The sequence below is a fragment of the Bubalus kerabau genome, chromosome 4, assembly GCF_029407905.1.
Source record: "Bubalus kerabau isolate K-KA32 ecotype Philippines breed swamp buffalo chromosome 4, PCC_UOA_SB_1v2, whole genome shotgun sequence".
NCBI lineage: Eukaryota > Metazoa > Chordata > Mammalia > Artiodactyla > Bovidae > Bubalus > Bubalus kerabau.
The window spans coordinates 33,670,250-33,696,390 of NC_073627.1; the positions used below are offsets into that span (position 1 = coordinate 33,670,250).

The 26,141-nt window shown below is 45.2% G+C and overlaps 1 protein-coding gene across 1 annotated transcript in view; it reads right to left on the bottom strand.

Annotated features, from left to right (window-relative positions):
- The window catches only part of DNAH9 (dynein axonemal heavy chain 9), a 288,583-nt gene that overhangs the window by 27,084 nt on the left and 235,358 nt on the right, over positions 1–26,141 (bottom strand). Inside the window, exons 57-61 of the mRNA XM_055576493.1 lie at positions 23,822–23,962; positions 21,360–21,530; positions 18,363–18,485; positions 10,138–10,331; positions 9,147–9,295 (exon numbers count right to left, since the gene is read on the bottom strand). Coding sequence (XP_055432468.1) covers positions 9,147–9,295; positions 10,138–10,331; positions 18,363–18,485; positions 21,360–21,530; positions 23,822–23,962 — 778 coding nt within the window. The remainder of the gene's footprint in view (positions 1–9,146; positions 9,296–10,137; positions 10,332–18,362; positions 18,486–21,359; positions 21,531–23,821; positions 23,963–26,141) is intronic.

The window sequence follows — 26,141 nt, forward strand, 5'->3', positions numbered from 1 at the left end:
ATGCTGCGGTGATAATCATGTCGCAATACATGTTGCAAAACATGGTGTACATCTGAAGCTTACACAATATTCTATGTCAATTATATCACAATTAAAAAAATGAAGATCAATGAAAAAGAGTTGCTCTGCAAACCTGAGAAAGACTTCACACAAAGAAATAACCTTACTAAAGAACACCAATTCTGACTGAATACTAGCTATTCACCAATCCAATAAAGTTTAGAGAAAGTACACAGTTTTCTTTAGACAAAGGATCACAAAAGTGTGCAATACCATGAAGGAGTTGTTGGGCAATTTTTCTCAGAAGGTAAGGAACATGAGAGAGAAGAGGAGAAATTTTAAAAAGAAAAAGAATAAAAGTCTGTACTTAAATTTAGTCTCAGGGGAACTAAAACTGAAGATGCAATTTGATATTTCTGCAAGAAATTTTAAAGAACACTGTCAATATCGGAAGTGTCTTTAAAGCACTAAAAAAAAATATGGAGTTTTATTAAACCGTATAGGACAAAGCCATATGATGACTTTTTGTACTGAGGAATGGTTATTACAGATTCAGCAGAGATGAACCCAAGAAAACCCTTATTAAACTCTACAAATCTTAGCTGGCAATGGATTTGATGTCAGCTTTAGAGCTGGGAATATAAACAGTGGATTCCAAAGAAAATACTAGGATAAGGGTGCTGGACTGTTAGATAGTCTCAGTGACATTTCTGCTCACAAAAGAGCCTATTTCGTTTCTTTATTCACAAAGGATAAGGGGTAAAAAGGGCTTAGGTTTAGATTACTTTGAATACTGTGTGCTATGACTTCCAGCCCTCCCCTCCCCACCCCTCACCTTTAGCTCATCTTTCCCTTTCTGATCTTCCTTCCAGTGCTCCTTATGGTGGGGTCACCACGAGCCGAGTCCCACTGAAAACCTCCTTGACCATCCTGGCAGCTGTGTTTCCTCAAACGCCAGTCTCTTTGAGGACGTGACAACTTCTGTGTCCCTGTCCCTTGCTCCGCACAGCCCCAGGGCTGGAAGGAAGGTGAACATTTTTCTAGCCTTCTCTTAGAACTTGCAGACTATTTTTTTCTCCACTCTTGTAGAAAAACCCTTTCTCTTCTAAAGCACATGCATCGGTTATATTACCTACTAACTTGTATGTTTTCTGCCTTCTATCAACTTCCCAGAGAGAGTCACTTTTATTAAGGCTTTGGGACTTGGTTTAAAATCTTCCACCTTTTCCTGCTTCATCATTAACTTGGTGAACTTTGCTGTCGCTGTGGATGACTCGGTCGACACCCAGCCTCACGTTTCCTCATCTTCAAAGAAGTTCATTCCATTTCTGCTACCCACTTTCAGAGGCTGCACCAAGGACTTTATCACTAGGAATGAGCCTGTGTCTCATATATTATTCTTTCATACTTATTCACAATGATAATGTCCTGCTCTTCAGATTTTTTTTTCAGATTGTTTTAAAAATTTTGTCTAAAAATTGTTTTAAAAAATTGTCTAAAATATTATTTTAAAATATTTATTTATTTGTTTGCTTTTAGCTGTGCTGGGTCTTTGTGGTGGTGTTCTGGCTTCTCACTGGGGTGGCTTCTCTTGTTGCAGAGCACAGGATCTAGGCGTGCGGGCTCAGTAGTTGTGGCACGAGGGTAGTTGCTTAATAGTTGCTCAGTAGTTGCTCCTCAGCACGTGGAAACCCAGACTAGGGGTCAAGCCTGTGTCCCCTGCACTGACAGGCAGATCCTTAACCAGTGGACCACCAGGGAGGCCCCGACTGTTTAATCTATTACTCCCTGCTCCCTGCTCATATGATTCTACATCAGTAAAACACCCAGCGCGTTGGCTCCTCTGTTTAACCTAACCTTCTTCACCTCCCTGTTATTTTTAATATGGATCCAATAATCCTTCATTTGAGCCATGATCTTATAAGACTCTTAACTCTTGTCCATTCTACATCTGCATCACCCAACTTTTGTGAAACCGTAACCCTGGCCGGCTACAGTTCATGAGGCTTTATAGAGTTGGACACGACTGAGCAATTGACGCTTTTGAACTATGGTGTTGGAGAAGACTCCTGAGAGTCCCTTGGACTGCAAGGAGATCAGACCAGGCGATATTAAAGGAAATCAGTCCTGTATACTCACTGGAAGGACTGATGCTGAAGCTGAAGCTCCAATATTTTGGCAACCTGATGTGAAGAACTGATTTCTTAGAAAAGATCCTGATTCTGGGAAAGATTGAAGGCAGGAGGAGAAGGGGATGACTGAGGATGAGATGGTTGGATGGTGTCACCAATTCGTTGGACATTAGTTTGAGCAAGCTCCGGGAGTTGGTGATGGGCAGGGAAGACTGGCATGCTACAGTCCATGGGGTCACAAAGAGCTGGACATGACTAATCGACTGAACTGAACTGAGAGACTAAACACATACACACGCAATCCTGCACAAACCTGAGCGTTAATACAAGAGAAAAGTAACACACCGGGTGAACTGGGGCCACGGCAAGTTGACACTTCGCAATCTCAGGAGACTGTTTGGTAATCTTTCCACATGTCCAGAAGTTGCTACATTGCCCACTCCCCTCTGCCTTTAAGCTTCTTAAGGGTGGTGAAGGGGGACTTCCCTGGCAGTCCAGTGGTTAAGACTCCACGCTTCCACTGTAGCAGCTGAGGGTTCAATCCCTGGTTGGGGAATTAAGATCCCGCATGTTGCTTTGTGTGGCAAAGTAAATAAATAAATACATGTAAAAAAAAGAAAGCTTTTTTTTTTTTTAAGAATCTAAAAATAAATAAATAAACTTCCTAATGGAGCCCCCCACTTCTTATGCTCAGCACTTGGCTCCACTCTCTACTGCAAGATCTGCCATCTGGTAGAACACCTTCTATTACTGCCGTTGTATCTGACACTGCCCACATCCCTGTTCCATTCCTGTCCATAGCCCCCCCAATGGAAGAGATGCCCCCCACTCCCCTAGTATAAGAACAGAGAGAGGACTGCCTTTCCACACAGAAACAACACTCTGCTGATCCTGAAGCTGCTCTGTAGAGACTGGACAGGCTCCAACCTGGCCAACTTCAACTGGTGCTTAAGAAAAGAGAATGGCGTCGGGAGCAGTGAAAAAGAGACTGTAATCAAAGTGTTGATAATCTAGCTGCAAAGACACTGAATTGAAAACCATTTCTTTGAACACCCCTAGTAGCAGGCTGACAAAAATCTAAATGAGCCCGTTGTTCTGACCAGCACATTGGAAAGAGAAAGAGGAGGCAGTGGAAGACCAAGGTGGTAGATAAATGGAGACGTCAGGATTCATTGTGTCAGCGCCAGATAACTGGACAAAGGAGGACGGAGACCAGGCAACATCATGTACGAGTCAAGTGAAAGAAGGACCAGAGACGATGCCTTGTGAGGGTGGAAAGGGGAGGCCCGGGCGGACGCTGTGCTGTGAAAGAACGCGAGGAAAGGGTGAAAAGGAAAAGCAAATTGAGCTGCCTCAAAGAGCAGGAGCATCATCGTTGTCATCAGAGTGCCGTATGATGCTCATGTAGTCTTAGTGCTTCAAAGCCTTTTCACACCTGAGATTTCATGTTCATCCTCACTGCAACCCTAGGAGGAACGTAATAGGGGTGATGGGAAACAATGGGTGATTGCTTTTAGATGACCCAGAAGCAAAACCAATGGTGCCAATAAGCAAGTGTGGCTCGTTCAGGAAGAAGGTGATGAGAAGAGAGAGGAGGGACTTCCCTGGCAGGCCAGTGGTTAAGACCTCGTGCTCCCACTGCAGGGGGCTTGGGTTCCACCCCCAGTCAGGGAACCAAGATCTTGCACCGTGCACGGTGTGGCCAAAATAGATAGAATGAAGAGACATGATGAGAAAAGAGAGAGAGGAGGGTAAAAGTAAATGAGTGTTAAAGGACTGATCTGTGAAGGCAAGAAGGAATGCGGTGTGAGTGAGTGGTGGCAGGTTCGTGTTAAAACAGAGGCCAAAGAAAGTGGATGGAATTTCCTCTTTCTCCTCCTCCTCTATTGAGGGTGGAAAATCCTGGAGGAGACACAAGTGTCAGAAAAGCACAGATTCTTTGTTTTTAATTTATTTAATTAAACATTTGTATTTTATATTGGAGCATAGTTGGTTTACAATGTTGTGTCAGTTTCAGGTGTACATATATCTTTTATTTTTCAGATTCTCAGAAAAGCACACATTCTTAATCGAGTGTCAACAGATGAGCTTTGGAAGCTTAGAGAACTCCCAAGATCATACAGAGAATTTTGTTTGCCTGTGGGTTCATGCATTTTGGGAGAAGAGCTGGAGTGAGGGTGGGGGAAATAAAATCTCTCATCTGACTTTCAGGGTGTTAAAGCCTAGCCCAATATTAAGAACTGCCATGGGGCTTCCCTGGTGGCTCAGTGGTAAAGAAAGAATCTACCTGCCAATACAGGAGACGTGGGTTCGATCCCTAATCTGGAAAGCTCTCACATGCTGCAGGGCCAGCTAAGCCCATGCGTCACAACTACGAGCGCTGTGCTCTAGAGCCTGGGAGCCGCAACTACTGAAGCCCACACCCCCTAGAGCCCACGTTCTGCAATAAGAGAAGCCTCCGCAATAAGAAGCCCAGCTAGAGAGTAGCCCCTGCTTGTCACAACTAGAGAAAAGCCATGAAGACCCACCACAGCCAAATAAATAAATAATAACTGCCACGATGAAACAAAGGGATAGAGACATGGAGGAGTTAAGAGCATGGATCACACACTCAAAGGCAGGGAAGGATCCCAGGCTTTCTAAGAGGCTACGTGGAGTAAAGCAGTGGATGGTATGATGCACAGATTCTGCCCAACTGCAAATGGTGAGTTTCCTTTATAAGCAGGGGCCTGGCAGACACAGGGGAAAGTATTTGAGTCAGTCATGTGGATTCCAAACCTGAGAACAGGAGTCCATCAGACAAAATGATTAGACCCAAGATGGGGAGTGCATGATGAACCCAGAGTGTATGTTCTAAATGGGTGCATAAGAAAACAAGTCAAGCCATCCAGAAAGTGGCACAGGTGCGTAGGTAATTGCTAGCTGATGAGCAGCAATATTGCCTCTGCTAAGGAAATGTGCGTTAAGATTAAACCAAGGGCAGGGTTGAGATGATATATTCAGAGACAAATAACCAATATGGTTCAGGGACAGGTCAGCTTGCCTGGAATGACAGAAAGCTTCAATCTATATGATGAAATAGTTGGAGGTCACTTGGCAAAGAACAGGAGGAAATTGCTCAGAAACAGGGTATATGAAAGCTTCCAGAAAGGAAAACATTGACTAAAAATGAGGAGGCTCCATTTGTTAATATGAAAGGAATAAAACCCCCACGGGACAGAAGAATACAGAACTCTATCCAAAAAACCCCTGAAAGTCAGGGACAACTCAGCAATGACAACAGCTCTTTTATGTGCGTTCATTCGTTTGCTAATTCATTCGACTGATATTTACTGAGCCCCGCTCTGTGCTACTTAGACTTTAAGGCACAGATAAAATCCTAAGCAAGATGATATGGTCCTTTATCTCCAGGGTCTTAGTGAAAAGTAGGTAGGCAAATGTAAGTTAAAATGATAAAAGAAAGGTTTAATTAGAATTGTATCGGGATTTCCTTGGTGGTCCAGTGGTTAAGAATCCACCTGCCAATGCAGGTGACTTGGGTTCGATCCCTGGTCCAGGAACTAAGAGCCTCCATGCAGGGCAACTAAGCCTGTGCACCCTAGAGCCTGTGCTCTGCAAGAAGAGAAGCCACTGCAGCGAGAAGTCCACAGGCCACAACTAGGGAGTAGCCCCTGCTCGCTGCCACTTGAGAAAGCCCGCACACAGCAATGCAGGGCCCACATGCCACAACAAAGGCCCAGCACAGCCAAATAAATAAATAATACACATTTAAAAGAACTGTATTAAACACTCTGAAGCAAATACATGTGTAAGGGAGACCCAGATGGTCTTGCAGGGAGAAGTTCAGGAGAAGATGATCCATGAAGGACGGACAGGCACTGGACCAAAGAACTGGGGAGAATTATTTCAGATAAAAGGGATGGATCGTGAAAATGCCCTGGGCCGGGAGAGGTCATGAGGTGATGGCCCTAAGAGAGCCATGTGGCTGGAGCATTAGTGTGCGTTTTGGGAAAGTTAAGATCTGAGGCTGAGGGCTTCCCTGGTGGCTCAGTGGTAAAGAATCCACCTGCCAATGCAGGAGATGTGCGTTCAATCCATGGGTTGGGAAGATGCCCTGGAGAAGGAAATGGCAATCCACTTCAGTATTCTTGCCTGGGAAATCCCATGGACAGAGGTGCCTGGTGGGCTACAGTCCATGGGTCAAAAGAAGAGTTGGACATGACTGAGCAATTAAACAACAACAAAAGATCCAAGGCTGGACAGAAAGACTGGGGCTTGCAGGTCACAGAGACCATGTCAGTGGTATTGGATCTTACCTTTAGAACAGTGGGGAGCCACTAGAGAGATTTTAGTAGAAGTGCATTATAATCCAATCTGAGATTTAGCAAGATGAGTTTGGCTGTGAGTGGCAAAAGAATGCAGGTGGAGGAGAAAAGGGATGTTAACAGGCTCTTGGGATAGTCCAGGAGATAGTTTGGTGACTCAGAGGAGGGAGGCACAATGAAACAATTAGAGCCATCTGAAACACATTCAGGAGGTAGAATCAGTAGGACCAAGTGTCATGGGTGGGAGAAGGTGACCAGGGTGACCGATTCTCAGGTTTCTAACACGAGCAACTTGGTGAATCGTGGTGACGGTTACAAAAAATGACAGAGCATGATTTCCAGAGAGAAAGAGAAGTATGGCTCTCCCACATGAAAAAAGCAGGCTGAGTGCTGAGCAGGTGAGTGAAAAAGGCCTGCACCTCACTCAGCTCATGACATGTCACAACACAAGGTAGAGAGAGGACTTGAAAGTTTCCAGGGAATAAAAACAGGTCACCAACAAAGAAACAAGGGCAGGGGACTTCCCTGTGGTCCAGTGGCTAAGACGCCAAGCTTCCAATGCAGGAGACGTGCGTTCAATCCCTGGTCAGGGAACTAAGATCCCATATGCCATGTGGCCAAAAATTAAATACTTAGAAAAAAAGAAACAAGGGAAGAATAACACCTTACTAGCATATGGTCTCATAGGAATAAAACTGAGTTCTAGAGGACAATCGAGCATTGTGGACACATTCTGAGTCAAAAATCATCTTGGACCTAGCAGAACTCATCAAATGAGTATGTGGGCCAAAATGAAGTCTTTTTAGTCACCCAAAGATTCAGAAATTTTACTTCCCATGATTTTTTCCTGATGACTTATGCTAGCAAAATTAGGATGAAGCCAACTGATTGTCAGTAATGGGAGCTAAGTTCTTATTTTTCATATCACAGGATAAGTAGATACTGAAACTTGATAAATTCAGAAGGAGTGATGTAAATCACTAATAGGAAATAGAGAAGAAATTATCAGAAGGAGTAAGTTCAGAAACAGGCAAAAGCCCAAGGTCTGGGAAAGGACACTGGGTGTGGGGAGGGCTGGACTGAGAACTGTCACTTTTCCAAGTTCTTTGTTATCAGTATTTAAAAAATACGTTCCTTGAACTTCTGGGAGATCACAAAAGCATACATTAAGTTAGTGAGTAAGATGATTCTCTCCCTTAAACAGGTATCTACTCTTCGGAGCCAAACACCAGGTATATGGTACATATTCCTCTCATTGTTGCTGTTGTTTAGTCTCCTACGTCACGTCATACTCTTCTTGCGACTCCATGGACTGCAGCCCTCCAGGTTCTTCTGTCCATGGGATTTCCCAGGCAAGAATACTGGAGTGGGCTGCCATTTCCTTCTGCAGGGAATCTTCCTGACCCAGGGACTGAACCCATGTCTCCTACATTGGTAGGTGGATTCTTTACCGCTGAGCCACCAGGAAAGCCTGTTCCTTTCATTACATATGGAATAACAGGCTGCTTGTGGAGGCGTAGCACTCGGTCTGTAGTCTTACCTATAAAGACTGGACTCTATAAAAACCCATCAAGTCTCGATTTAACTTTGCAACATGCTGCAATTTTGTTAGTTTTATTGTTTTGATTAGTCATTTATTTGCTCACCCCTTCATTTACTTACTGAGTACCTATCATATGAGAAGAACTAGGAACTTGAATACTATGCTGAAAAGGACATTTATCCCCAGGGAGCTCTCATTCTCACATAAAGACACCATAGTCATTAGACGATTACAGTGTGACATACAGATAGAAGGGTGTTCTAAGAGTACATGGGCGGGGGAGGATACCAAGCACCTTGGAAGTCCAGTAGGGCTTCCTGGAGGTGGTGACAAGTGAAATGGGTATTTAAAGGATGAGTAAAAGGTAGCCTGGTGAAGGGGAGGCCAGAGGGGAAACAGACTATTCAGGAGAATGGAATGGCTTCTGTGTTGGGTGAGAAAGAGGGCAGTAGGGAAATACAGGCAGAATAAGGAGCTCCCAAAGATGTCCGTGTCCTAAGTCCCGGAACTGGTGAATAGATGTGACTTTACCTGGCGAAAGAGACTCTACAGATGTGATTAAGGACCTCCAGATGGGGAGATGACCCTGGGTTGTCTGAGTGAGCCTGATTGTAGGTGTCCTTATGAGGGAATGAGGTAGACAGTAAGCCCCATTTGTGATTCCTGACCTCCAGAACTGTACAATAATAGTGTTACCTTAAGCCTCTAAGTTTGTGATCATTTGCTACAGAAGAAACAGGAAACGATTAATGGAAACTAGGCTGGAGAGACAGGGAGAGACTGGAGCGTGAAGCTCCCTATAAGTCAGTTAAGGAGTTTGGACTTTATCGTGAATGCAATAGGAGCTGTGAAAGGATTGCACCTGTATTTCAGAATCACTGCTCCAACTACAAGCAGGGAAATGGCTGGCAGGGAGGGTGGTGAGACAAAGTCTCCTCATGAATCTGCTACCTTATACCCCAGAACAGTCCTCCAGTTGGTGGTGACCCCCTGGGGTCAGTTCAGTAATGACCCAGATCGCTGTATGCTTAGCAAATATCAAGCATTGCAAAATGAGACTTGAATCAGGAAAACGGAAGCTGACAGAGGCAGAGCAACAGCGCATGGGGCCGGTGCAACCTTGGCTCCATGGTGAGGTTTTCATACCTTGACTTTCCACATCCTTCAGTGGGTCCACCCCTGGAGACAGGATGAAGAACATGGGAGTGGCTGGTCCTGATTCTTCAAAAGAGGCTGCAAAGTCCAGTGCTCTTCCCACCACATATTTGCTTCCTAACTTCTCCTCAATAAAATCTCTGCCAGGGGACAAAAAAAAAAAAGGTCTATGGGTATACATCAGTCACAGAATGATAACATATGAGCAACAGAGGTCTGTGGAAATGGAAAGATGCACTCAGGGTCACGGCTTGGCAGTTACAGAGCTGGGAGCAGCACCAACACTATTCACTAAGTCGACACTCACAACCCACACTGCTAGCTGTGCACCTGCTCACCTAGATCAGGGCTCCTTCTGTATCCCCATCCACCCAGGCCACCGCTGACTCCTCTATGGAACCTAGATGTCCTGTTACATCACCACCGCCCATCAGAAGACTGCCAGGAGCAGCGTCTTCAGAAAGCAGCTAAACCCTGCACACGTTAGATCCCTGAGCTCTCCATGCCTGTGTGTGTATGTTTAGTTGCTCAGTTGTGTCCGACTCTTTGCAACTCTGTAGCACACCAGGCTTCTCTGTCCATGGGATTTTTTTTTTTTTTTCAGGCAAGAATACTGGAGTGCGTTGCCATTCCTTTCTACCAGGGCATCTTCCCAACCCAGGGATCGAAGCCGCATCTCCTGCACTAGCAGGAAGATTCTTTACCACTGAGATGTCAACGAGCACCTCTTCCCAAACGGGTCACTTAGATTTTAAGGCAATACTGCAATATATTGTCCATACATGTGTGTTGACAATACATGTGTTCAAGAACACAGAGCAATGGGCCTCGTGGGATTCTGGACGTTGGTACAAAGACTTCTGTCATGATAAACTCATGGCTTTGGGCTCAGCCCTGCTGGCCTGGCCACACTCGCCCTGCCTTCCCTGCTGCCCCTGGCCTCCTCACCACGCCTGGCCTCCCCGTGGCCACCCATCCCTACCGCAGGGCGTAGGTCATCCGGTCCGGCCGCAGGACTCTTATCATGCAGAGGCGCTGCAGGGCTGTCTTGTTCTTCCACTCCTGGGGGAATTTTTCCTTCTCAGGACATTCTGATTCCACAAACTTTTTCCAGCTTTTGGTGGATCCCTCAATGTCCCGATCCAGATTACAGAATTCTTCCATTGATGAAAGTGCCTGGAAAAGGTCAGGGAACCTGGCTCTGGATGCAGTTTCTCCTGAAAGCTGCCATTTGCACCGTCGCTGGGGGTAGGGGAGCAGGATGGTCTTAAAGACACAATTCTGTCTCATTTCTCCTCCTTTTCTGGAGTCTCGAATCTTCCCCCCAGCACAAGGAAGAGGAAGGATTTTGATCAACTCACCTCCATCAAAAGCCCCAGGGATATGTAAGGTTTAGCAAACAAAGCATTTGGGAAGTGATCAGCAGTGGGACTGAGAGCACCTCACGGCACCTCTCAGTACCGCACGGGAAAAGGGACAAGAGGCTGCTGTGAGTTTTCTGATCACAGCTCTGGTACTGAAGTCTCTGACACCTCCCTTTTAATCCCATTCTCATGCTGCCAGCAACACCTGTCAGTTCCATCCCTCAAGATGTCTCTAGGATCTAGGATCATTGACTTTGTGTTAATGCCAACTCTAAAATTTCCAGATGTCTCTTGCTTTCATAAGGGTTAAGTCCAAATACATGAATCAAATCTCTTCCTTTAGGGCTTCCCTCCTATCCATTCAGTTAACCACCCAGCCCACATCCTTCCCCCTCTGTCCACCCACATTTGACTTAACCGTGGAAATGTGCCAGGCGCTCTCCCAGATTGATATCTGGTTCACACTTCTTGCATCACGGGAGCAGTCCTCTCCTCCACAAATTCTACTCCTTTCCTTTCTTGTGTTGGGCATAATTATTTATCAAGGTTCTACAAGTTGTTAAAAAGTGTTAGTCACTCAGTCACATCTGACTCTTTGAGACCCCATGGACAGAGGAGCCTGGTGGGTTACAGGCAAGAATACTGGAGTGGGTTGCCATTCCCTTCTCCAGGGGATCTTCCTGACCCAGGGATTGAACCTGGGTCTCCTGCTTTGCAGGCAGATTCTGAGCCACTAGGGAAGCCTTTACAAATTGCTAACAAATTGTTCAAGTCCAGTCCCAAATCAGCCACTCACATCCATCTTTTCTAACCTGGAACACACAGCCCTCCCATTCCCCTTTGTGGACCATGCAGAACTACTCACAGAGTCGATATATTTTATAAAGACTGACTCATTTTACGGATGTGTGACTGCTGGTCACTTTTAAGCCTTATCTCTCCCTCTTCCTCTTCTGTTCCACCAGGCAACCTGGTAGGTAGTCTGGGTGCTCCTTCCTTCGTGATAAAGGGAAGTTGTATCATGCAAGCCTTTGCCCCACTCCCGAAAACCACAAAAAGCCCAAGACACCACCTCTCTTGGTTCTCCCAAGCCATTTTCACGCTACTTAGGAACTCCCCTACTCTGCCCAGAAAGTCTCATTATATGAGCAACAAAGTCTTTCATGCCTTCTGGGTATGCACGAGGCATCATCAGTCTGGACATGGGAGCTGCATTTTAGATGGGGGTCCATCCTGTTTCTTCAGAGTGCCCAGGTGAACCTCACTGACTCAGTCGCCTACCTGCAGCCTTTCCACATCACTCAATTCCGCCTGTGGGTTCCATCTCTCCAATGAGATTAAAAGCTACACTGGGTCCAGGGCACCTACCACAGTGCTGTGAACTTTAAGGAACCCACGCATTCTCATTATGTGAAGTCTTTCATTCATTTTTTGGTATTTATGAGATGTCTGCTACATGCCAAGTACTTGGGAATACAAAGGCGAGCCCCCAAATACACATAACTTCAAGGTGCTTATAATCCTAAGCTAAACAGAGATGAGGGAGGGCTTAGTAGGGATGTAGAATTCTGTTGGGCAAAGAGAGAGGTGGAGAGAAGGGAAGGGCATTTCTTGCGGAAGGATCCACGGAGCCCTCTGAAGCAGGGAGGGTATGGCCCATGGCAGAGGCCATGTGACTGCAGTGGAGGGGTGACAGGCGACAAGGGGAAGGTCAGGCTGGAGAAGGACACATACACTTGAGCTGGGCTTGCCCAGGCTCTTCTCCTGAGTGGACGAACATGTGTCCTGTCTAAAGTGCCCTATCACCTGGGCTCTCTGGCTTCCCAACTTTACTCTGATCACTCAGAGCAGGGGGCACACCTGTGGTGCTGAGACATGACCTGGACTGGAGTGGGGCCGCAGGGGAGAGGGGGCGTGGAGAGTGGAGGGGGAGGAGGAGCATGGTGCGTGGTAGAGGAGGGGCAGTTTGGGTGATAGTGGGGGAGGGGGTAGTGTGGGGGATGGACGGGGGAGCAGGGAGTGGAGTGTATGATGGTGGTCGAGGCACCAGTAGACGAGAGCTCTGGTCCCAGTGCCACCTCTTACGAGCCTCTTTTGACTCAGAGCCTGTTCTTAAACCTTTGTGGGCTTTGATTTTCTCATTTGGAAAATGAGGCCATGTAATTATCGTCTGCCTAGCTCATGCTGTAATGTACCTATGGGTGCTCAGAAGACTGTAAAGACCCTCTTTGTGCTTTTTGGGGGCTCCTATGTTTTCAGATTGCAGTTGCTGGTCTGCTTGTCTGTGACTCCCACAAGATTGAGAGTTTCCTGTTGGGCAAGAACATTCTGAGCCATCTCTGTAGCCTCAGGCTTCGCAGGCTGCCTGGCACTTAGGAAGCACTGCATTAAAAAAGTTGGACATCTGGGCGGCTGTTGGGAGGGCCCTTGGCAGGCTGAGCAAAGCTGCAGATGTGGTGCTTAGCTCTGTCTGTGCCGAGGACCAAACTTCCGTCCTCCTTCAGGCGGTCACTTTCCCCCCTCTTCCCAGCTTGTGTCCCCATTAACCCTCCTGCAGGCCCATTACCCTCCTCTGGAGTCACCACAAAACTGAGGACATTACAGGGTGATCAGGGCTCCCAGCTGGCGTGGCTGGGTCTGAAACACGCTTTCCTGAAGCTCTGGGTTGAACACAATTGCAATGTTTAATCTTCCAAATGAGGGAAAGGGATTTCTAGCCTTCTAATAAGCTAAATGGAAATGACTAATTAACCTAATTACGTTGGACTGGGTACCAAAGTACAACTGTGCTAAATTGGCATCTGGAAAGGAGGGGCCTTTTCAGAGGCTTACAAAGCTGGGTAGCGCGAATGAGGTCCTTCTGATGGAGATGATAACATGCCTGTTACCTGAAAGTTCAGCATTGGATGAGACCTTGAAACTCCTTACAGAAGTTACTTATAAAAGCAGTATTTGATCACAGATTTCATTCATCACCTGTTTATTAGGCCTTCTGGGGAATCAAGGAAATGCATCTTCCTCATCAGATAGGATGCTTAAAAATTATTTGTTTAATCATGTCCTATTCAATTCTACTTCTTTTGTTTCTTTGGGCTAAAATTCAACTGAACACTTAAAAAGAGCATCCGTCAGAGGCTGCACAGGGCATTGTGCGTCACCAGCCCGCATCCTGCACTGGGCTGGATCTGGAAGGGGCTGGACGCAGCGGCTCCCATAACAAAACTTGGAGAGAGAGAGAAAGAGAAAGCTTCACTCATTTGCAGAAGCCTTTGAACAGCCAGATGAGCTTAGCTCGCAAAACAAAACTGAAAAGCAAAGTGAAGAAAAGCAAAGCAGACCAGACAAAAGAGGAATGGGAGCAAATTGCAGAGGCTTTTGAGGGGAGGGATGTACAATGAACGCAGTGTGGAGTGCTCTCGAATCACTTATTCTTTGTGGCTTGTGCTGCAGAAGGCTTTGCGGGATTACAAAGGAAAAGGCAACTGGACTGGACTCAGCTGGGCAACTCACAGGTCCTCAAAGGTTTTCCTTCGATGGACAATTCTATCGGGCACAACCCATGTCAGCCTCAGCATATACACACCTTACTGTTGTTTAGTCACTAAGCCATGTCCGACTCTTGTGGTCCCGGGGATTGTAGCCTGCCAGGCTCCTCTGTCCATGGCATTTCCCAGGCAAGAATACTGGAGTGAGTTGACATTTCCTTCCCTAGGGGATCTTTCCAACCCACGTATCCTGCATTGGCAGTAGGTTCTTTACCACTGAGCCACCAGGGAAGCCCATATATACCTGAGAGCTGGGTAATTAATAATCATAATTGCAATAAGGTGAATTGTGTCCCCTAAAAAGATAGGTTGAAAATCTAACCTCTCAGATTTGTGAATGTGACCTCATCCAGTAAAGATGAGGTCAGGAGGGTGGCCAATATGACTAAAGTTCTTATAAGAAGAGAAGAGATGCAAAGACACAGAGGGAAGATGGCCATGTAAGGACTGTAGAGATGGAGGCAGAAACTGGAACCGTCCTGCCACAAACCAAGGAATGCCTGGGGCTCCCAGAAGCTGGAAGAGGCAAAGAAGGATGCTCTCCTTGAGCCTTTGGAGGGAGCAGGACCTGTCAACGCCTTAATTTCAGATGCCTAACCTCCAGAACTCTGGGGGAATAAACGTCTGTGTTTTTAAGCCACCCAGCTTATGGCACTTTGTCATGGATGTTCTAAGAAACAAATACAATAACGATAATCAGCTTCCAGTTACTGAACATCTATGTGTGTCACATAACAGATAAGAAAACAAAGATAACCTGTCAGAGGTCACAAGCTCAAACCTGAAACTGAACCCAGGAACATCTGACTTCAGAGCCTGCATCAACTGGTCTATCTCCATTATTGGTCCAGTTCAGCAAATGAGCGTATTCAGAACTGCTCTCCAGAATTCATTTCCCATAAGGGCATCAGACTCCGAGCCATTATTCTCGAGCTCCGTGACCTGTACTTCCAACAAGGACACCACTGGCCACGTTTGAATACTGAGCAAACAAAATGTGGCCAGTATGACTGAAGAAGAGGGTTTTTATTTGCTTTTAATTGTATATATTTATTTTAAAAATTTTAATGCATTTATTCTTTTCTGGTATAGTGGATTTTTTTTGCATAGGATCTAGTTTGTTTTTTTTTTTTTTACAAATTTAACACATTCTTTTTGTTCATTTTAATTATTTTAAAATTTAAATTTAGAAGCTGGAACTTGCTTTAGTAGTTGGAGAGCTTTTGAGTACATTTAAATAACTTGGGTATATGAATCAACTGCTGTAACTCTAAATTTTATAAAATCTAAATTCAAGCCAAGTATTTCTGATGAAGATTTAGTATCTGAATTGAGATGTATTATAAGTGCAAAAAAATATACACTGGGATTCAGACTTACTTCAAAAATGTAAAATATCTCATTCATAATTTTTGTAACAATTACATATTAAAAGGATACTATTTTGGTTGTATGGGTTAAGAAAATATATTATTAAATTTATTTTTGTTGATTTCATTTTACATTATTTTTTGCATTTTTAATGTGGCTACTAGAAAAATTTAGATGACACACGTGGAATGCTTTCTATTTCTTTTTCACAGCACTACTCTAGGTTTTGTCTATTCATATCTTATGTGGCTTAGAAAAGCTGATTTCCCACACATATGCTTGACACATTATAATTATTCTTAGGCATTTTGTGACTTTGTGGTTTGGTTCCTGTTGTGAATGGAGTTCCCCTGTTTTCCTTCCCAACAGAGTCTTCCCCTTCTCACTTGCCAGATTGGATTCAGAATTTCAAATGAAGTTAATATATAAAAATCAAATCACACCTTTATTATTTAGATCAGGGATAAGAAAACTGAGGCCTGCAGGGACAGTCTGGCCCACCAGCTGTGTTTGTAAATAAAGTTTTATTGGAACGCAGCCACTTCCATTTGCTTACCTATGGTGTATGACTTTGGCAGAGTTGAATAGTTGTGACACAGTGTGACCCTCAAAGCCTAGATATTTGCTGTATGGCCCTCTGCAGGAAATGTTTGATGTCTCTTGATTTAGACCTAGCTCTAAAGATGACTAAAAGAAGAGCTGCAGATTCTGAGAAAAGTTAGAAAAACATTTCGGGCCACAGCAGCATTTCGCAAGATGACTCCTTTGAAGAGGATGGCATGCATATAAATGATTATGTGCTGGGCTTTTGTTCTAAAGTAAATCAACTTGGATGGATCTCAAGGGAGTTGGGCTGAGTGATCAAGCCAGTCCCCAAAGGTTGCATACTGTATAATTCCATTTATATAACATCCTTGAGATGACAGAATTATACAAATGGAGAACAGATTAGTGGTTGCCAGGAATTAGGTTGGGGGAGGGAGGAAGTTGTTGCTTCTATAACAAGCGACCTACACACCAGAGTTTTCTAGATCTTGACTGTGGTGCTGATTACATGAATCTTCACGTGTGATAAAACTAGACACACACGTGCATGAAAACCAGGAGCAATCAGAATAGAGTGGACTGTATCCGTGTCAGCTTCCTGGATGTGACATCGTGCTGCAGAAAAGCCAGATGTGACTGCTGAGGGGATGCAGTGCAAAGAATCTATTTCACATAATTGCACGTGAATCATTGTCTCAAAACACTTTTAGTAAAAAAAAATATAAAGAGAGAGAGAGCCAATCACATCGCTTCAGACTCAGGCTTCTTTGTGCTATGAAACACGTGGGAGAGGGGGCAAACATGGAAGGTCAGAGGGGCTTCCCTGGGGGTCCGATGCTTAAGACTTCACCTTCCAATGCTGGGAGTGCGGATGCAATCCCTGCTGGGGGAGCCAAGATCCCATATGTCTAGTGGCCAAAAAACATAAAACAGAAGCAAGATTGTAACAAATTCAATAAAGGCTTTAAAAAAATGGCCCACATCAAAAAAAAAAAAAAATCTTTAAAAGCAAAAAACAAAACAAAAACAAAAAACACAGGAAGGTCATAAATAGGATTCACTTTGTGCTGGTAGGTGCTGGTCCTCGCACAGCTCCAGCACCCACTGTGGGGCTCCTCCAGGTGGGGACCCAACCACCACCCACATGGAGAGAGAGTCTGGACTCTGGGGCTGATGTTCACCCAGTACACGCTTACCACTCAGCATTGCACCAGCCCATGTGAATGCAGGCGTGGTCCCTACTGGATGGAGCTCATCGCTTGTGATCTTTTCAATGTTCACTGAATCCCAATGAAACTAAGCTGAATAACATGGAAGGGGAAAATGGGCTTTGCCGTCAGACCAGAATTCGATTCTCAATTCTTGGGTTTGCTACTTATAAAATGAGTGACCTCAGTTTCTTTACATGTTAAATGAGCACAAACAGTACCTCTTGCCCAGGAAAACATGAGAATAACATAAGGGAACGCATTTCTGCTGGGAAAGATTGAAGGCAAAAGGAGAAGAGGGTGGCAGAGGATGAGACGGTTAGATGGCATTACCGACTCAATGGACATGAGTCTGAGCAAACGTCAGGAGATAGTGAAGGACAGGGAGGCCTGGCGTGCCGCAGTCCATGGGGTCGCAAAGAGCCGGACATGACTTAGTGACTGAAAGGCAACAACAATGTGCTTCCAAGGTGCTTAGTAAACGTGAGCTGTTATTAACCACTAGAATCCCAGGCTGGAATGTGGCTGTTAGGACTCACGTGGAGATGGACAGCTGGCAGCACCCTGGTATCTGTCCCCTCCATGGACACAGCATCTCCATACCAGCCTGGGTCTCACGGAGGAGCTGGCCCTGAGCACCGACAGGAGGAAAGCTGCTCAGCTGAGTCAAAGACACTTGCAGTTTCCTTCTGTTCCCCGACTTCCCAGAGGCAGAGCCCACGCATGAGCATGCGCCTGCTCCTTCTCGGCAGAGCCCTTGCAGCAGGCCCGGGAAGGGGGAGCTCTGCTGCAGGGGTGCCAGCAGAGGGACCCACCGACGTCTAACACAGCTCACATTGTTGTTGTTTAGTCTTTGAGTCATGTCTGACTGTCTTGGGATACCACGGGCCATAGACTGCCAGGCTCCTCTGTCCATGGAATTGTCCAAGCAAGAACACTGGAGTAGGTTGCCATTTCCTTCTCTAGGGGATCTTCCCCACCCAGGGATCGAACCCATGTCTCCTACATTGACAGGCAGATTCTCTACCACTGAGCCACCGGGGAAGCCCCCAATAACAGCTCAGGGTGAAACCCTCAAAGACAGCCCCACTGGTTTCCTAGGGATAACCATCAGAACAGCAGTCCAGGAGAGGACAAGGTGGATTTATTTTTTCCCAAGGGGCTGGTACCAACCTTGATGCCACCCCAGGCCTGATGGGAGAGGAACTCCACTGGACTGGTGACTCCTGTCTGTGCTGGAGATCGAAGCAGGAAGTCCAGCTCGGCCGCACTCACTTCCTGGTTCATGAGGAGGATCTGCAATGTGGAAGGACAGTGTTCTTATTCATTTATTGGCTGCACTGGGTCTTGGTTGTGGCACATGGGATCTTTAGCTGCAGTATGTAGGACCTAGTTCCCTGGGCTCAGACGCTCAGTCACGTCTGACTCTTTGCCATCCCTCATGGACTGTAGCCCACCAGGCTCCTCTGTGGATGGGATTTTCCAGGCAAGAGTACCGGAGTGGGTTGCCACTTCCTACTCTAGAGTCTAGTCCCCTGAGCAGGGATCAAACCTGTGTCCCCTGCACTGGGAGCCCAGAGTCCCAGTCAGTGGACCACCAGGGAAGTCCCAGCACTGTGTTGTGTTGCCTGGTGGCAGTCGTGGGTCCTGGAGCCCCTCGGAGTTGCCACCGCCTGAGATGCACTCCTCTGTTTTGGTTGTTGAAATCCGGTGGAGGGGAAGAAAGTCTTTATCTGTGCTGATCACCTCTGGGTGCATTTGACTTCACCCCAAACACCAGTGTGACTAAAGCGCACACAGTGAATGATGTTATGTCTTGGCAAGCAAGGAATTGATGGATCAGTCCTAAATGCCATGAAGTGCATTCCTGCAATCTCACAGAGAAGATGACACGGATGAATGACATGATTTGAGGAGAGGGTCAAAGTAATGGATGAATGTATGCAAAACAGAAGTGCATGTGTGAATGAGTAATGCCAAAGGGGACTTCCCTGGTGGTCCAGTGGTTAAGAACCCATCTTCCAATGCAGGGGGCTCAGGTTCCATCCCATCCCTGGTCAGGGAACTAGGATCCCACATGCTTCCAGACAACTAGACAGAAGCCCACATGCCACAGCTGGAGAGCCCATGCAGAGTAACGAAGGATCCTGCATGCCACAGCTAAGACGTGATGCAGCCAAAAAAAAAAAAAAAAAAAAATACTGCTAAGAGGGACCCAGAACAGGGGAGTGGCTAGGAAGCAGGGTAGGGAGATGCATTTGACTGAACTTTCTGTAAGCGGTTTTGAATTGGGTTTTGGAGAAGCTGAGCGTGAGATTTAGACAGGCTTCCCAGGGAGGGGGCAGTGGAAACTGCAGAAGCTTGGTAGGGAATTGGTGCTGTGTGTGCAGGGAGGGCAAAGCATTTGACTGGGTTAGAACTAACAGCTCATGCTGAGAGGCGCTCAGGAGATTGTTCTTCCCCCTTCAAATGGTGTTCTCTGCTGAGAAGTTACAGATGGGAATACTTACAGAGAAAAAAATAATTTGATTAGTTCGAGGAAAAGTCTTTAAGGAAAAAACGGGCTAGAAATCACAGATGAGGTGAAGCAGCCCTTGTAAAATGAGGTTGAAATATTTATGAGGGGAGTAGAGTGAAAGCCAGAAGCAGAAGCTCCTTGGGCTTTCGGGGAAATGAGCAGCAGGAGGAAAATTCATCGGGGCTGGGGCTTCATGTTCTCTCTGACGTGGCCAAGCTGTTATCCGGCCGGGGAGGGGAACACACAGTGGGAGAGGGACAAGCCATGCTAATACTCCTCTGTGGATTCAGATTTCAGAATGTGCAAACGGAGTCTGAGCAGAAGTGATTTTAGAATAGCTGACTTTCAGAACCGGTGGAGTCCTACAGGATAGTCTAGTCTGTGCTTCTAATTTATAATCGGGAAAAATCCCAGTTCTCAAATGGTTAGAGAGTTAGGTGCATGCATGCATGCTCGCTCAGTCATGTCGGACTCTTTGCAAACCCATGCACAGTAGCCTGTCAGGCTCTTCTGTCCATGGGATTTTCCAGGCAAGCATATTGGAGTGGATTGCCATTTCCTCCTCCAGAGGATCTTCCCAACCAAGAGTCGAACCTGTGTCTCTTGAAGTTCTTGCATTGGCAGGTAGATTCTTTTTACCACTGAGCCACCCAGAAAGTCCCTAGAGAGTGAGTTAGGTGCAAGGAAATCAATTTCCATGGTTTTTTGATGTTGTGAATAAGAAGAATGCAACGGTTTCTTATTAACCCTGGAAGCCCTGATGCTTCCGAGCACTTGAGAACCAGAGTTCTTAAGGACTTTTCTAAGACCAAGGTTGCAGCTATAGAAGGACATTTGCAGTTTCTTATTCCGGGGGAAGGTTTGGACATTAAACTTGCAACCTTGTGCTGTGTGCTAGGTTGCTTCACTTGTGCCTGACTCTTTGCGGCCCCCTGGACTGTAACCTGTCAGGCTTCTCTGTCCATGGGAATCTCCAGTCAAGAATACTGGAGTGTTCTCCAACTTCCTCCTCCAGGGGATCTTCCCAACCCAAGGATCGAACCAGCGCCTCCTATGGTTCCTGCATTGGCAGGCGGATTCTTTTCTGCTAGTGCTACCTGCTACCTTGAAGGTACATAAATAATGAGGGATACTTTAAGTTCTTACTGCCTCTCAGGAAGTATCCAGTCTGTGGTATGGCCATCCAGTTTCATCCTCAGGGCTAGTTTGGATTGATTGGTAGTGGCTGCTGGAGGGCCCTGTGGAGGAGGATCTTCCTCATCCAGCATCACCACAAAAAAGTATAACAGTTGATTAAGCATGTCTGCCATGAGTGGGACAATGGAGTGGATGGCCTGCGTGCACCATGCTGGATTTTCTTGTCTGATGCCTCTGCTTAGAGCTCAATAATCTTCACAAACTATGGGAACTGACGTTAAAAAAAAGCAAGTTTCCTTGGTATTCAGTGGGAAGACTCCGAGCTCCCAATGCAGGGGGCTCTGGTTCAATCCCTAGTAAGGGAACTAGATCCCACATGCTACAACTAAGACCTGGAGCAGCTAAATAAATAGATAAATATTAAATTTTTTTTTAAAGAAAAAAGTTTCTTTATATCTGTTGGTTGGGCATATAAATTGACCTATTTTCTGGAAATGTCTTCAATCCTCTCTTACCTGAAAGGTGAGCTGGGCAAGGTAGGTCAGCTTATCACACTCGAAGAGCGCCCGGGCGGTGTACTGGCACACAGAGAAGGTGATGCTGTCTATTAGGTTGGCCACCCGTTCCTTGAGGTTCTCACCAGGAGCCGCCTTCTCCACAGCCTTCTGGAAGACGACGCTGAAGGCCTGGGGGCAGGAGATAGGACACTGGTAGCTTACACGGCTCTCTGTATGTAACTAGTGGCCCTACCTCTGGTGAGTATTATAATTTGCCAATCACAGAACTATCTTCCCAGCATAACCTGCCAAGGAGGGCCAGTGGCAACAGGAAAACTCCTGTCTTAGTTGCTCGTATAAATTACTATGTTGTCACAAAGAGGGCCAAGCTATGAAGCATACAGTGAAGAGCCTACTGTTTAGGTCCAGTGACCAAAATAATTAAATTAAATCTAATAAGTTTTGTTGGAAACTGAACACAATGAACAGTAACCAGTTTGGGTGATTCTATCCTTTGGATTATAAAATTCCCGATGGTAGAATGAACATCTTGTACAACTTTGCTCTCTAAAAGAGACCTGTGTACATAATCAGATCAGATCAGATCAGTCGCTCAGTCGTGTCCGACTCTTTGCGACCCCATGAATCACATAATAGGTACTCAGAATATTTTTTTTTTACTTTTTATTTTTAAACTTTACAATATTGTATTGGTTTTGCCAAATATCGAAATGAATCCGCCACAGGTATACATGTGTTTAATTAATTACTTTTCCTTTTGGTAATGATCAGAATATCAGCTGTTCTTGGTTTCTCTTTCTAGCAATTCCACATCATTTGATGAGCCCTCTTACATGTGCTTTTTTCCTTATGTACACTTTCTGCAACTGTGAGAGCATAGCCTGCATCGGTTACATCTTCAAAATTGTACATTATGGGTATAATATGAATCCATTTTCATACTGATCATATGAATCAATTTTCTATCATTTTAAACTTAGATATAGACTACTTATAAAAATTGATAATAGGAATGAATATATCATTAAAGAATGAATAATAAAGAAAATAATCATTAAAGAAAACAAAGGTCAAGGATGAATCTTTAAAGAAAATGAAAATTAAGATATTATTGGGTCTTTTCAATTTTTGGCTAGGCAGATTTCCAGTCTTCTTGCTTGTTTGTTTGTGTTTTTTTGGACACATATTTTCATGGGCTTCATCTAATTTCCCTTGTTCAGGAAGAGTCACTGCAGTAGATTTCAACTACTCTCAAAACTAGGGAGGTGATTCCATAGTTACTAGGCTTATCACATTAACTTCTATACTGTTTTTTAAAATCCTTTATATTTCTTTCACATGGGGCTTTGACCTGAATATAATGTCAAGTATTGGATTTCTTTTAAAAACATACAATATTACAGAGACTCTGAGCTGAGGGGAGGGAATACGGGCAGGATGAAATGCCATTTCCAGCCTAGTGAGTTCCAGGCGTGGAAGCCTTCTTCCTTCTCAGTGGCTCAGCTTCATCCCCACACCTTGGCCTCCAGGGGGCAGCTGGATGAGGTGTGCACCCTGAATATGAGTGTCCTCTCTGTTGGATTAAACCAGAAAAGTTGTTCAGAGCCCGCTACAGACTCTGCAGCTGTGGTCTTTTGGAGAACTCCTTAGGGAAGAAAGATATACTTTCAGAGATGTACTTAAAATTTATAGGTCTTTATTATTTCATGAGTAAGATAAGCTTAGTTAGCACTTACAATCTGCTAACATCTTTGATTTTAGAAATATATCAGCAACCACAAAGCAGTAGATTTGAGGATATTAGGGTAATTGTGTGTGTGTGCTCAGTTGTCTGACTCTTTGTGAACACCCTGGACTGTAGCCCACCAGGCTTCTCTGTCCATGGGATTCTCCAGGCAAGAATACTAGAAGGGGTTGGCATGCCCTCCTCCAGGGGATCTTCCCGGCCCAGGGATTGAATCCACATCTCTTGTGTCTCTGGCACCAGCAGGTGGATTCTTTACTGCTGCACCACCTGGGAAGCCCATTAGGGTAATAGGGACACTAATTTAAAGTTGGACTATTAGTATGGCCTGCTTTGGTTTTAATAGATACAAGTGAGGCACACATTTGATCAGCCCTATTAGCTGTGAAGCTCTCTGGGGCAGGGCTCCCTGCCGATGTTTCCTCTTCCACACGGTCAGGAAGCAGAGTGCTGGCTGGATCGTAAGTACTCGCTGAGCGAACGAGGCTGGGACCTGCCATGGCCTCTCCCTCTGTTTCAGCCAAATAACCAATGAGTCATGAAAGACCCAATTAGAGAGACGAGGCCTGTAAGGCCAAGTCACTGCTCTCCTGGATCTGGTCTGAAAGACTTGCCATGGCTAATGAAGTCCACAGACAAGCCCTTGTGCAGAGCCGCACGGGGCATGTCACGCTGCTGTGCTATGACTGTGCAGAGGGTTCCAGGGCTAAGTCACCTTGAGAGAAAACTGGTACATGGGGTGGATCCTGCCGAGGTCGTTCATGATGAAGTAGAGTAGAGAGGCCCGGGCAGCGGCCGGCCGGTAGTGCTCCCGGGCCTCGTTGATTCTCACCTCGGTCACCTTGGCCTCCTGCACCTGTTAGAAAAATCAAGAGCAGTCCATTGTTCGAACCAGCCAGGGCTCCCTGAGAATCAATGTGGCCGCTCTGGGTCAGCACCTTGTGCCTGTGGGTGGGGTGGGTGGATGCGGATGAGGGGAACAAGGGAGGGCAGAAAGCTGCTGTGATTTTCCCTAACCAAGCTCGAGTGAGGAAGAGAGGACACACTCCTAGTGCTTCAAAGGTGAGCGTGTCAGCCCCTCCAGCTGGGGACAAGTGGGAGATGCACACACATACACACACATACACACACATCAGTATATCTAACTTGAAAAGTAAGCCAGGCAGTAGGACTCCAGTAAAAGCAGCATAATCGAATTTTCTGTTTTCTTTGTTACACAGACAGCTGTTCATAATTGATTAGTTAGTTAATTAATCCTTGGCTGCGCTGGGTCTTAGCTGCTTTCTCTAGCTGTGGCGAGTGGAGGCTTCTGTCTAACTGTGGTTTGGGGACTTCGCACTGCAGGGCTTCTCTTGCTGCAGAGCACAGGCGCCAGGACCACGATGGAACCTGTGTCCCCTGCGTTGCTAGGCAGGTTCTTAGCCACTGGACCATCACAGACGTCCACAGTTTTCTGTGCTCCTTACTTTTATGAACATGTAAATTCACAGAGATGATCTCTTTCAATGGAAAGGTCTATTTTCAGAAAATTTCTTATCAGAGGTAAAAATAAGAAAAGACCTAAACATCAGAGAAGGATTCTGTAAGAATATCCTATTAAATATAACCTCAGTACAACCTGCCTTATACTCCAGGATAGAGTGAAACTGCTGATAATTCATGCAAAGCCCACAGGAAAAAACAAACCCTACTGAAGATGAGCTCACAATAAACAACTACAAAGCTCAAGAGGAAGTGTTACCTATCGGGATAATTAGAAGACCTCCCTCTCAAAATTCGCAGAAGGATTAGCATCCCAAGAGCTGAAGATGATTGATCTACCATTAACTAGGGCTTCTCTAGTGGCTCAGATGGTAAAGAATCTGCCTGCAATGTGGGAGATGTGGTTCGATACCTGGGTCTGGAAGATCCCCTGGAGAAGGACATGGTAACCTCCGCCAGTACTCTTACCTCGAGAATCTCATGGACAGAGGAGCCTGGTGGGCTACAGTCCATGGGGTCACAAAGAGTTGGACACGACTGAGTGACTACCTACCTACCTCATTAACTGATTCTGTTTAAAAGCAGTAGAGATAAAAGAACGTATAAAATCAGGACATTATAAAAAAGAACAGACATTATCTGAAAAAGAACTAAATAGAACTTCCAAAGACAAGAATGCTGCTGCTGCTGCTGCTAAGTCACTTCAGTCGTGTCCGACTCTGTGCGACCCCATAGACAGCAGCCCACCAGGCCTCCCCGTCCCTGGGATTCTCTAGGCAAGAACGCTGGAGTGAGTTGCCATTTCCTTCTCCAATGCTCTCCGAAAGACAAGAATACAGCTATTTAAATAGGAAACTCAGTACACTGGTTAAATAATGAACTTGAGTTGAAAGAGAATAAGCAAACTAACAAATAAATCTGAGGAAACCATTTAAAAAGCAGCTCAGAGAGAAAGAAAGTTGGAAAATATGTAAAAGAAGTTCTTAGACCTGGCAGATAAAATAAAAAGATTCAAAATGTATGTAACAGAAATAAGTAGAGAACAGACAGAACAGGGGAGAAGCAATGTTTGAGCTATAATGGCTAGGAATTTTCCAAAGTTGATTAAAGACCAGAGGTTTTACTTTGAAGAAGCAGTCAATGTCAAAGAAAACTTACTATCCACAGGCCCTTGAATAAGTAATTATTTTCTTTGATTAGAAGAAAATTGAACCCAAAAGAAGTGAGTGAGATGCAAGAATTTCTTAAATGTACAGTCAATTTAAATAACAAAGACTATAAAAAACATGACCAGTTTGGAAGTAGCAGATGAAAGCAAGGTAGAAGCTAAATGCTATAAAACAATAACGGAAGATGGAAAAGAATAATCAAAGTTTCTAGTATCCTTATAATGTTTTGAAAGAGGCTAGATATAGTGCTTAATTTCAGACTGTGTTAAGTCAATATATATGTTGTTAAGTCACATATGAAATGAAATACATTTTTCATATATTGATGAAAAATTAAGATTAATCAATAAAATAAGCAGTAAATAACTTTAAAACTAGCAATGG